This window comes from Pelodiscus sinensis, chromosome 1 (genome assembly GCF_049634645.1).
Source record: "Pelodiscus sinensis isolate JC-2024 chromosome 1, ASM4963464v1, whole genome shotgun sequence".
Taxonomy (NCBI): domain Eukaryota; kingdom Metazoa; phylum Chordata; order Testudines; family Trionychidae; genus Pelodiscus; species Pelodiscus sinensis.
The window spans coordinates 137,491,148-137,503,941 of NC_134711.1; the positions used below are offsets into that span (position 1 = coordinate 137,491,148).

General features: G+C 49.7%; 1 protein-coding gene across 3 annotated transcripts in view; it reads left to right on the forward strand.

Annotated features, from left to right (window-relative positions):
• The first annotated feature begins 10,975 nt into the window (after window positions 1-10,975).
• The window catches only part of CASP2 (caspase 2), a 29,761-nt gene continuing 27,942 nt past the window's right edge, over window positions 10,976-12,794 (forward strand). The window contains exons 1-2 of one of the 3 annotated variants that reach the window (XM_006127355.4): window positions 10,976-11,176; window positions 11,533-11,683. In XM_006127355.4, the coding sequence (XP_006127417.1) occupies window positions 11,534-11,683 (150 nt within the window). In that variant the 5' untranslated portion in view covers window positions 10,976-11,176; window position 11,533. Of the gene's footprint in view, window positions 11,177-11,215; window positions 11,270-11,532; window positions 11,684-12,794 lie in introns of those variants that run through there. The other 2 variants (XM_025186806.2, XM_006127356.3) reach the window with 2 other exon arrangements.

The window sequence follows — 12,794 nt, forward strand, 5'->3', positions numbered from 1 at the left end:
GGCACAGTGACTAGAGCCAAATCCCTGTAAGTTGCATGGAAACTTTTTAAAGACACCGTAATAGAGGCCCAACTTAAATGAATACCCCAAATTAAAAACATAGTAAGAGACCTAAAAAAGAGTCACTGTGGCTTAACCACCATGTAAAAGAAGCAGTGAGGGACAAAAAGGCATCTTTCAAGAAGTAGAAGTCCAATCCTAGTGAGATAAATAGAAAGGAACATAAACACTGTCAAATCAAGTGTAAAAATGTAACAAGAAAAGCAAAAAAAGATTTTGAGGAACAGCTAGCCAAAAAATCAAAAAGCAATAGCAAAATGTTTTTTAAGTACATTAGAAGCAGGAAGCCTGCTAAAAAAACAGTGGGTCCCCTAGACCAGTGGTCCCCAATGTGCTGCCTGCGGGCACCATGGCGCCCGCCAGGCCATTTCTGTGTGGCCACCAAGTGAATGGGGCCAATCCCGCCCCCCGGGCGCATGGGCGGTGCCGGTCCCCTGGGCGCACGGCGTATGGGCAGTGTCGGCCCCGGGCGTGCAGCACATGGGTGGCCCGACCCCGGGGCACACAGTCTTTGGCTGGCCCTGCCCCCGGGTGCACGGTGCAAGGGCTGTGCCAGCCCTGGGCATGCGGCATATGGGCGGTGCCAGCCCCGGGCGCGTGGCACAGGGGCGGCCCTGGCTGCGGGCACGTGGCACGGGGCAGCGCCAGCCCCGGGCGTGCAGCACACGGGCGATGGTAGCCCCGCCCCCGGGCGTGCGGTGCATGGGTTTTTCCAGCCCTGGCGTATGGGCAGCCCCACCTCTGGGCGCGTGGCAAAGGAGTGGAGCCGGCGCATGGATGGTGCCAGCACTGGGCGTGCACCGTATAGGTGGCCCCACCCCTGGGCACCCGGCAGCCCCAAAAGGTTGGGGACTACCTAGACGATCGAGATACAAAAGGAGCAATCAAGGATGATAAAGCCAGTGCAGAGAAACTAAACGATTTCTTTGTTTCAGTCTTTACGGCTGAGGATATTAGGGAGATCCCCAAATCTGCACCGTCCTTTGTGGGTGATAAATCTGAGGAACTGTCCTGGATTGAAGTGCCATTAGAGGAGGTTTTGGAACAAATAGAAAAACTTAACTTTAACAAATCACCAGGACTGGATGGCATTTACCCAAGGGTTCTAAAAGAACTCAAATGGGAAATTGCAGAACTATTATCTGTGGTTTGTAACCTATCCTTTAAATCAGCTTCCATACCTAATGACTGGAAGATAGCTAATGTGACTTCAATATTTAAAAAGGGCTCTAGAGGTGGTCCTGGCAAGTACAGACCAGTAAGTCTAACTTCAGTACCGGGCAAATTAGTCGAAACAATAGTAAAGAATAAAATTGTCAGGCACGTAGAAGAACATAATTTGTTGGACAAAAATCAACATGGTTTCTGTAACGGGAAATCACGTCTTACTAATCTATTAGAGTTCTTTGAAGGGCTTAACAAACATGCGGACAAGGGGGATCCAGTAGATATAATATACTTAGATTTTCAGAAAGCCGTGGACAAAGTCCCTCACCAAAGGTTCTTGCGTAAATTACATTGTCGTGGGATAAGAGGGATTAAGAACTGGTTTGAGAACTGGTTAAAAGACAGGAAACAAAGGGTAGGAATAAATGGTAAATTTCAAAATGGAAAGGGGTAACTAGTTGTGTCCCCCAAGGGTCAGTCCTGGGACTAATCCTTTTCAACTTATTCATAATTGATCTGGAGAAAGGGGTAAGCAGTGAGGTGGTAAAGTTTGCAGATGATACTAAACTGTTTAAGATAGTTAAGACAGAAACAGACTGTGAAGAACTTCAAAAAGATCTCACCAAACTGAGTGATTGCGCAACAAAATGTCAAATGAAATTTAATGTGGATAAGTGTAAAGTAATGCATGTTGGAAAAAATAACCCCAACTATACGTACAGTATGATGGGGGCTAATTTGGCTACGACAAATCAGGAAAGAGATCTTGGAGTTATCATGGATAGTTCTCTGAAAACTTCCACGCAGTGTGCAGCGGTGGTCAAAAAGGTAAATAGTATGTTTGGAATTATTAAGAAAGGGATAGAAAATAAGACCCAGAATATCTTACTGCCCCTGTATAAAACTATGGTACGCCCTCATCTTGAATACTGTGTACTGATGTGGTCTCCTCACCTCAAAAAAGCTATTTTGGTCTTGGAAAGGGTTCAGAAAAGGGCAACTAAAATGATTAGGGGTTTGGAACGGGTCCCATATGAAGAGAGGCTAAAGCGACTGGGACTTTTCAGTTTAGAAAAGAGGAGACTGAGGGGGGATATGATAGAGGTCTATAAAATCATGAGTGGTGTGGAGAAGGTGAATAAAGAAAAGTTCTTCTTCGAGTGGTCCCCGTGGGTGCTCCACTCCAGGTGTCGGGTCCCGTCCCGGCGCCGCTGGTCGGAAGTTTTCCATAGCCGTAGTTGGGCCGGACCGCGCATGCGCGAGCGGAGCGCGCGGCGTTCGCGCCTTTGCAACGGTCCGGCCCCCCCCCTTGTCAGTTCCTCTCAGCCGCCCGTGGTCGCTGGCGGAACGCCGTTTCTCTCCTCACAGGACCGTCTAAAAAAAAAAAAAAAAAAGAAAAGAAAAAGAAAACAAACGAAGATAAAAGAATAGTAGTTAATCGAATCAAAAAAAAAAAAAAAAACAAGAAGAGGACGAGAGAGGGAGATTATGCCTGGCTCACCAGGTTTTAAGCGGTGTATACACTGCAAGGAGGCTATGCCTGCCTCTGACGGGCATGAAGCCTGTGTCAGATGCCTGAGAGAGTCGCATGTACCGCAAAAATGCGCTCACTGCGCAAAGTTAACTCCCAGAGCGCGCAGGGAAAGAGATATGCGCTTAAAGCTCCTCCTCTGCGATAAAGCGCTACAGCCTTCTGAGCAACATCTCTCAGGAGCGCCCGGAGGGCAAGGTAAAAGAGCGAAGTCCCCACCGGCAACGGGAACGCAAAAGAAAAGGGCTTCCCCTGCCCGCTCCCTCCCGCCCCCCTCATTGTCCCGTGTGTCTCAGGGACATAAGCAGGGAGCCTCCGGGGCTGCGAGACAGCCGGAGAGATCAAATAAGCCGCAGGCGGCAACATCAAGCCGCACGTCATCGGCACCGGCTATACGTCCCGCTGAGAGCGCGAATGACACGCAGCGCTCGGCACCCCTCCAAGGGCTGGAGCCGCGGCAGTCTGCCCAGCCGCGAATCAGAACGGCACCGCAAATGCCTGGACTAAGTCAGGGTAAGCCGGCACCGGGTCCGGCACCGGATGCAACCCTGCCACACGGCACCGCGGAGCTCAGTGAACACAATAAACAGAGCGCCCCCCTCCGTGCCGACTCGGCACCGGCCGATCAGTTTGCAGCTGCAACGGCACCGCAAGAACAGCTGACTGGGGTGCCGGCCAGGGCAGTAACACAACAGGACGACGCAGTCCTGGTTAGTCCTCCCCCTGCCCATTCTTCTTTATCAGTACAAGGGGGAGAGGCTCCTTCTGCCTCTGCAGTCCCCACTAAGGCTGCTAAGAAATCTGTCACGAGGCATTCAATTTCACCCTCACTCGAGCCTTCAATCTCTCCCTCTCATTCACCAAGCATTACTCATCGCACATCTTCTCATAACCAAACAAGGTCCCCGAGATGCAGATCAAGGTCTCGTTATTCTGATCGTCACGGGCGATGTCACCGTTATTATAGGGAATCATCATATAGATCTCGTTCACCAAGTTATTCCCCCCCAAGATCCTATCATAGGGGGTATGCCAGTAGATACTCCTCCCGAAGGTCTTCGCCTGATCACCCTGATCATAGGGGCCATCGAGCATCCCAATATGAAAGACATCACTATCGTCCTGGCCATTGTTGTTGCCATACCCCTCATGAATCGCGACAATTATCACCAATTAAGGACTGGAAGGGGGCGTCATCTCGACAGCAAAACCACTCACCTTCAGTCCAGCTATCTGAGCCTGAGGAAGGGCAGATATCGGATGTGGACGATCAGCTACACAATATGTCACAAAAAGATATGTCGTCATCCTACCCTGACGACGCACTGTTTGAGGGGGACCCATCTCCCCCAGACGACACAAAGGACTTTCAAGATCTGTTTAGGAGAGTGGCCCAATCTCAGGAGGTTCAGATATTGGACACTCCAACGAAACAATTCAAGCTCTGGAGGAACCTAAACCCTAAACAACAATCTAAGGTCGCCTTGCCTATGGACGAGGCTATCCTCCAATCAGCTGCAGAAATCTGGCGTACCCCGGCTTCGACTCCACCAACGTCAAAACCGGCAGAAAAGCGATATTTTATAGCGTCTAAAGATTCAGAATTTCTTTTCACTCACCCGCAACCAAACTCGTTGGTGGTCGACGCAGCTCTCCAAAGGGCTAAGAACCCGCAGCTGAAAAATGCGGGCATTGATAAGGAGGCGAAGAAACTGGATGCCTTTGGCCGAAAGGTTTACACATCAGCCACGCTGCTCCTTCGCATAGCGAATTACACAGCTCTCCTAGCCAATCATAGCTTTGATAGTATAACAAAGCTTACTGAGCTGTCTCAGAGATCATCAGAGGCAGACAGGGAGCTACTACGATCTATTCTCAAGGAGGGCTATGCGTGTTCAAAGGCCAATCTTCAGATAGCTATGGATATAGCTGATACAGCAGCTCGGGGAGTAGCAACAGCGGTATCAATGAGGCGATCTTCTTGGCTCACCACAGCCGCGGTACCTAAGGAGCTGCACTCCAAGGTAGAAGACCTCCCGTTCGATAAGATAAAATTGTTTGCGGAGAAAACAGATGAGGTCCTTCATACTGGGAAGGACTCAAGAACAACGCTTCGTACGCTCGGCATGTACGCACCACCATTCCGTCGCCGGCGTTATTTCCCATACCAGAGACGGTATGACTATCAGTCGAGGAGGCAGCAAAATCGCCCCTTCGACCAAGCGCGATCGAGATAGCGCCCCCAGCGGAGGCGTCCACCACCGCCTAGAGTGACAGGCACGGCTGCCTCAAAGCAGCAAGTTTGACTCCCTGGTCGAGGGCAAGCGCACACTACCAATCAACCTAGACAAACCCATGTTCCACCACCGTTTACGACCTTACTACCACCAATGGGTCGAGATAACAACGGACAAATGGGTACTGGAAGTCATAAACAACGGCTTCACCATTCCTTTCGCCTCCATCCCCCCCACCACCCCACCCTCCCCGTCCCTGTTCAGGGACCCATCTCAAGAAAATCTCTTGCAACAGGAAGTTCATCGTCTCCTGGATATCGGAGCAATAGAGAGGGTCCCCGATCAGTTCAAGGGAAGAGGGTTTTATTCCAGATACTTTCTAACGGAAAAGAAAACGGGGGGTTGGAGGCCCATTCTCGATTTAAGAGGTTTGAATCGTTATCTTCGCAGACAGCGTTTCAAAATGGTGACCCTGAATTCCATAATACCGTCCCTCGATCTAAACGATTGGTTCGCTGCCCTCGATTTACAAGATGCGTATTTTCACATCACAATACATCCTGCGCACAGACGTTTTCTACGATTTGTGATAGGCCACGATCACTTTCAATATCGCGTTCTACCATTCGGGCTGGCCTTAGCGCCCAGAGCGTTTTCAAAGACCCTGGCCGTCGTAGCAGCTTATCTACGTCGGTTACAGGTGATAATATATCCGTACCTGGACGACTGTTTAATAAAAGGTGCCACGCAGTGAGAGGCGTCACAAATGGTGGCGATGGTCGAACAAACTTTCGAATCACTCGGCCTCCTTCTCAACAAGCAGAAATCGACACTTATTCCAACTCAGTTTATAAGGTTTATAGGGATAAACCTAGACTCGCGCATGGCAAGAGCTTACTTACCGCAAGAAAGATTTCATGCAATCAAGGATCTTGTCACTATACTCACTGGCAACATGACCATATCGGTACACAATTGCCTTCGTCTCCTCGGGCATATGGCAGCGGCCACTGCAGTAGTTCCTCATGCACGCCTCCACTTGAGGAGCCTTCAGCATTTGCTGTCCACGGTTTACGTCCCCGTGAGGCACGACATTCAGAAGCTAGTGTGGTTACCTCCACATGTTCAGAGATCGCTGCAGTGGTGGACAGAAGCGAGAAACCTCCTCACGGGAGTCCCATTCCATCGACAGCAACCAACCGTGCAGATAACATCGGATGCCTCGCTCATAGGCTGGGGAGCCCATATGGACAACGAGCGAATACAGGGCAAATGGTCGCTCAGCGAGAGACGTCTGCATATAAATCTGTTGGAACTTCGAGCAGTCTTCTACGCATGCAAACACTTTCTTCCCCAGATCAGAGGGCTTACAGTAAGGATACTGACAGACAACGTAGCGGCGATGTATTATGTCAACAGACAAGGGGGAGCACGATCACGTTCCCTATGCGCCGAAGCAGTGCGGTGCTGGAATTGGTGCATACAGAACAACGTAAGCATAACAGCATCGTACTTACCTGGCACCGCCAATGTGATTGCAGACTCCCTCAGCAGACAATTCCCCACGGATCACGAGTGGGAAGTGAGGACAGACATTCTATCTGCGATATTCCAGAGATGGGGTACTCCACTGGTAGACCTATTTGCAACATACGACAACAAGAAATGTCACCTATATTGCTCGAGAGCGGGGCTCGGCAAGAGCTCTCTCGGCGATGCGTTTCTGATCAGGTGGAAGAAAGCACTTCTGTATGCGTTTCCTCCCACGCCTCTTATCTCCAGAACACTAGAGAAAATCAGGTTAGAGGCAGCAACGGTCATTTTCCTAGCTCCAGCATGGCCCAGACAAGCCTGGTTTCCATTCTTACACAGGATGTCAATCCAGCCACCTTACCTTCTTCCTCTCCATCAGGATCTCCTCACTCAGGAAGGGGGGACACTGTTACACCCCAGGCTGCAGTCGCTGCATCTGACGGCGTGGCTTCTCACTGGTTGAAAGGAGATGAAAATCTATGCTCTGAAGAGGTCAAGACAGTACTTCTTCACAGTAGAAAACAGTCTACACGGAATACCTACCTGGCAAAGTGGCGGAGATTTTCTGACTGGTGCATTCAGAACAATATACACCCCCTATCATCTCCTCTACAGAACGTTTTGGACTACATCCTTGATTTACGAGAGTCAGGTCTTACGCTATCGTCTTTAAGAGTGCACTTGGCAGCCATCAGTGCTTTTCATCAACCAGTAGAGGGTTCCGCGCTCTTCTCTCATGCAATTACAAAAAGATTCTTGAAGGGACTTCAAAACTTATATCCGCCACGAAGCGCGCCCTCTCCTTCCTGGAATCTCGACCTAGTGTTGGATACCATTATGCACCCACCTTTTGAGCCCTTGACATCGGTTTCGCTACATATTTTAACGATGAAAACAGTCTTCCTGCTTGCAATTACATCGGCAAGACGGGTAGGGGAATTGGGGGCGCTGATGGCAAGCCCCCCCTTCACTGTTTTTTCCAAGGACACAGTAACACTCCGATTACATCCGGACTTTATCCCCAAAGTTTGTTCTTCTTTCCATATCAATGAACCTATCGTTCTACCGACCTTTTATCCCAAACCTCATTCCTCCAGTAGAGACGCTCTGTTTCACACTCTTGACGTCCGACGCGCACTGTCGTTCTACATAGACAGAACGTGCCAGTGGAGACGAACCGACAGGTTGTTGGTATCTTTGGCACCTAGATCGAAAGGCAAGGCACTTTCCACTCAACGCATTGCAAAATTAATCACACTCTGTATTATGGAATGTCATTCAATTAGAAACAAACCTCTTCCTTCATTACCTCGGGCTCACTCCACGAGAGCTGTAGCGACTTCCACTGCATTTGCAAGGGGAGATCCCCTGGCGGATATTTGCCGTGCGGCTACTTGGGCTTCTAGTATAACTTTCACACGTCATTATGCCATAACGAAGAGGTGGGCTTCAGACGCTGCAGTAGCCTCTGCAGTACTGTCCACGGTAGAAAATAATTGACCCGGAGCGCGTTCTGGGTTACTGCTTTGTACTCACCTGGAGTGGAGCACCCACGGGGACCACTCGAAGAAGAAGTTACTCACCCTGTGTAGTAACGATGGTTCTTCGAGATGTGTCCCCGTGGGTGCTCCACGCCCCATCCTCCTCCCCGCTCCGGGTCTCTCTGCTTTGTCTTTCAGGGACCGAGCGGTGAGAGGAACTGACAAGGGGGGGGGGCCGGACCGTTGCAAAGGCGCGAACGCCGCGCGCTCCGCTCGCGCATGCGCGGTCCGGCCCAACTACGGCTATGGAAAACTTCCGACCAGCGGCGCCGGGACGGGACCCGACACCTGGAGTGGAGCACCCACGGGGACACATCTCGAAGAACCATCGTTACTACACAGGGTGAGTAACTTCTTCTTATTTATTAGTTCCCATAATATAAGAACTAGAGGACACCAAATGAAATTAATGGGTAGCAGGTTTAAAACTAATAAAAGAAAGTTCTTCACACAGAGCATAGTCAACCTGTGGAACTCCTTGCCAGAGGAGTGAAAGCTAGGACTATAACAGAGTTTAAAGAGAAGCTAGATACTTTCATGGAGGTTAGGTCCATAAAAGGTTATTAGCCAGGGGATAGAAATGGTGTCCCTTGCCTCTGTTTGTCAGAGGCTGGAGATGGATGGCACGAGACAAATCGCTTTGGTCCACCCCCACTGGGGCACCTGGTGCTGGCCACTGCCAGCAGACAGGCTAGTGGGCTAGACCTTTGGTCTGACCCAGTACAGTCATTCTTATGTTCTTATGTTCCTGCCACAAGCCTTGTCCAGGGTGCCTACAGCTTGGAAAAGAAGAGACAGGAGCTATAGTGTTGTGCTTACTTTGTATGGAGTGGCCACCAGGGTACTTGAGCTTTTTCCTGGAGGCCTCTTCTTCCGCAAAAAAACCCTCCTCCCAGTCCACACACGCCTTTTGCGAAAGAGCTCTTTCACAAAAAGGCTTCTTCCTTGTAGAATGAGAATTATCAATACTAGAAAAACCCCTCTCTTCTTTCAATTTACTTGTGAAAGAATGTGATTGCAGTGTGGACTTTCTGCAAGTTTTGTTGGAAAAACAGCCGTTTTTCCAACAAAACTCTGTAGTGTACCCTTAGGCTGTGTCCAGACTCAGGGGTTTTTTCGAAAAAAGTAGCCTTTTTTCGAAAAAACCTCACCTGTGTCTAGACTGCAGCCGCGTTCTTTCGAAATTAAATCGAAAGAACGCGGCTTTTCTTTCGATGGCGGTAAACCTCATTTCACGAGGAAGAACGCCTTCTTTCAAAAGTTCCTCTTTCGTAAGAAGGCGTTCTTCAATGTAAATAGGGCTTCTTCGAAAGAGAGCATCCAGACTCACTGGATGCTTTCTTTCGAAAAAGCAAGCCGCTTTTTCGAAAGTTCAACGTGCAGTCTAGATGCTCTCTTTCGAAAGAGGCTCTTTCAAAAGTATCTTTCGAAAGAGCCTCTTTCGAAAGAGGCTTGCAGTCTAGACATAGCCTTAGAGACAATATATATATATATATATATATATATATATATATATATACATAGTGTCTTGAGCTTTTATGGGCACAATCCACTTCTTCAAATGATGAGTGGAGCAAGAGGCCACTTTTAAGGTTTTTTTCTCCCATATAGGGCACTTAGGGTATGTCTACATGTCTTTGAGAGAGGAATGCAAATGCAGACAAACGAAATTGCAATTTCCCATGCTTCATTTGCATAATGGCAGCCGGCCGCTTTTCCGAAATAGCGTATTGCAAGAAAAAAGGGGTTATTTTGAAAAGAAACCCTTCCTTCGAAATAACCTTTACTCCTTTAAGTAAGTAAGTAAGGGTTATTTTGAAGGAAGGGTTTCTTATTGAAATAATCCCTTTTTTCTCGAAATACGCTATTTCGGAAAAGCAGCTGGCTACCATTGTGCAAATGAAGCACAGGAAATTCAAATCCATGCTTCATTTGCAATTTCGTTTGTCTGCATTTGCATTCCTCTCTTGAAGGAAGAATGCAATGTAGACATACCCTCAGAGCATTTACAGAGAGAATAATGCTCTACAAGGTGGCTACTCAACACACAGCCCATGGGTTGCATGTGGACTGTTTGTTTGCAGCCCACTGTGTGGTTTGGGTTTACATGGGGCTCAACACACCGGGCTTGCAAGTGGGAGCCAAAACAAAAAAGTTATCAATATAATGATCTTCTGTTGGTATGAGCTTTAGTAGTTAAATTCCTGGACTGTCATTGCTCATTAAATGTGCTGTCATATGGGTGGAAATATTGCATTGTATTAATATCAACACTACGATTTAACTGGGGCCTGTGTGTTGTGTAGTCTTGCCTTACTCTTTGGGTTCATGCCTGTGAATTGTGAAAGAAGCTATTTGCATATATATTTGCATGTCTATGCAACCACACTTAAGTTGCAGCCCTCAGCATGTGTTGCGAATAACATCGTGGCCCCCAGGGCTTTCAAAGGGAGTAGCCCTGCTCTACTGCGTTAGCCAATAGCTAGCCGACCTTTAGTTCATGCAGTAGAGGCTTCCAAAGGCCTCAGGTTTAATTCCCCGTCAGCATCACACAGGCACCATCCTCCTTTGCCTACCCCAGACCGCCCCCCTTCCCGAACCGGGGGGCCCACAGAAGCTACTACCCCAAGCTCTGAAGTTTGCCTAGCCTGCAGTCTGGGGCTGTGGCGGGCCGCGGGGCACCCCCGCACTGTCTCCCCTTGGCCCCCGAAGACGCAACCACCTGCCGAGGAGGCCAAAAACAAGCCCTTCCCGCCGCGAGCGCGGGGCCGGACCTGGCCAGCGCCCCCGCTGCGCGCTTGGCATCCGGCTCGTGGGCCCCTCACCCCGCATGCGCGCACATTCCACACAGCCATATTGGAAATACCCTCAGAGTCAGGGCCCATGCGCATCGGGAGGGGGGGAGGAACGGAGAGGGGAGGACTGCGCATGTGCGTATCGATGGTGCCTGATTGTGCTAGGGGCCGCCGAGGCTATCCCAGAGGGAAGGCTTCCCGCGCAGGAGTCTGGCCCACGTGATTCAAAGGAGCGGGTGGCCCTGTTTGAAACCGCGGCACAGAGAAACAGGCGCGCGCCGGGTGCTGGGAGGGAGCGCGCGGGCGGAGTAGGTGAGTGACCCGTGTAAGAAAGCTCGCGCTAGGGGACGGAAGTAGAACAGCCTTAGGGGCCCTTGCGGGGGGAGGAGCGCGAATAGCCAGCCAGTAAGTCACCCCCGGCGGGCGGGGAGGAGCGCGGTATGGCGGGAACAGCTGGGGGCCAGGAGTGTGGGGGAGGGGCCAGGTGCTGCTTTGGGTGGGCTGGGCGGCAGTAGCCGAGGGCCCTGGGCCAGGGGCATAGTGCTGGGAGCTGGTGCCCCTCGTCTCTGCCCCAGGGCCCCGCCTGCTGCAGAGCGTGTGTCCGCGGCCAGTGGCAGCCTTCGCACCTCTGGGCCTTGTGTGTTTTCTTTCCCTTTCCCCTCTGTCAGGATGCTGGGTGCATGGGGCATGCAGCGATGTCACCAAGAGGCACTAAAGAAGAACCGGGTGTCCCTTGCAAAGCAGTTGGTGTTGAAGGAGTTGCTGGAGCATCTGATAGGGCGGGATATTATCACCACAGAGATGATGGAAACGATACAGGTAGCAAACTACATAGTAATAGAAATGTAGCCGTGTTGGTATCTCTCACGCTCCTCTTTGGCCTCAGCAATTGTTAATTTTGTTTTCTGTGGTATGCTGATTTCGCCAGCCCCATGTCAATGTTAATTTCAAGTTAACAGTCTAAACTGGTCAATGTCCAGCTCACCCCCCTCCCTCCTCCACACACACACACTAGTGCCTATCCCTCAATATCTACAAAGTTCTGGATATGGTTTCATCTTTAAACTATGTTTCCTTGATATTAAACTTGATCATCCTTGAATTGAGGGATCATCACTGATGATAGAATCCTAGAATACCAGAACTGGAAGGGTCCTCGAGAGGTTATCAAGTCCAGTCCCCTGCCCTCATGGTAGGACCAAACACCATTTAGATCAGGGCTACTCAACTTTGGAAGCCCTGGGGGCCACAATGATACTCACAGCACATGCTGAGGACCGCAACTTAACTGTGGTTGCATATACATGCAAATATATGTGCAAATAGTTTATTTTACACTGACGGGCACGAATATAAAGCACTTCCTATAATGCCCTGGTGCTCCTGGCGCCTCTCTGGGGCTAGAAAAGCCAACACCCTGTACCCACGTGTTCTAGCCAGCCTGTCTGCTTGCATCTTTCAGTGCTCACTCTGCCTGGGAGATGCCGTTGTGGAGCGTATTCCCAGTGGATGTCATATTCAAAGAATCCCACCCACAGGCCACGTATTGAGCCCTGTGTAATCCCAAACCAGGCTGTGGGCTGCCTGTTGAGTAGCCCTGATCTAGATTATCCCTAATAGATGTCTGTCTAATCTGCTTTTAACTATCTCCAGTGATGGAGACTCCACAACCTTTCTAGGCAATTTATTCCAGTATATAACCACCATAACAGTTAGGATTTTTTTTCTAATGTCCAACCTAAACCTCCCTTGCTGCAATTTAAGTCCATTGCTTCTTGTACTATCATCAGAAGCCAAGGAGAACAATTTTTCTCTCTCCTTCTTGTAATACCCTTTTAGATACTTGAAAACTGCTATTATGCCCCCCCCTCAGTCTTCTCTTTTCTAAACTATGCAAGCCTAGTTCTTTCAGCCTTCCCTCATAGGTCAT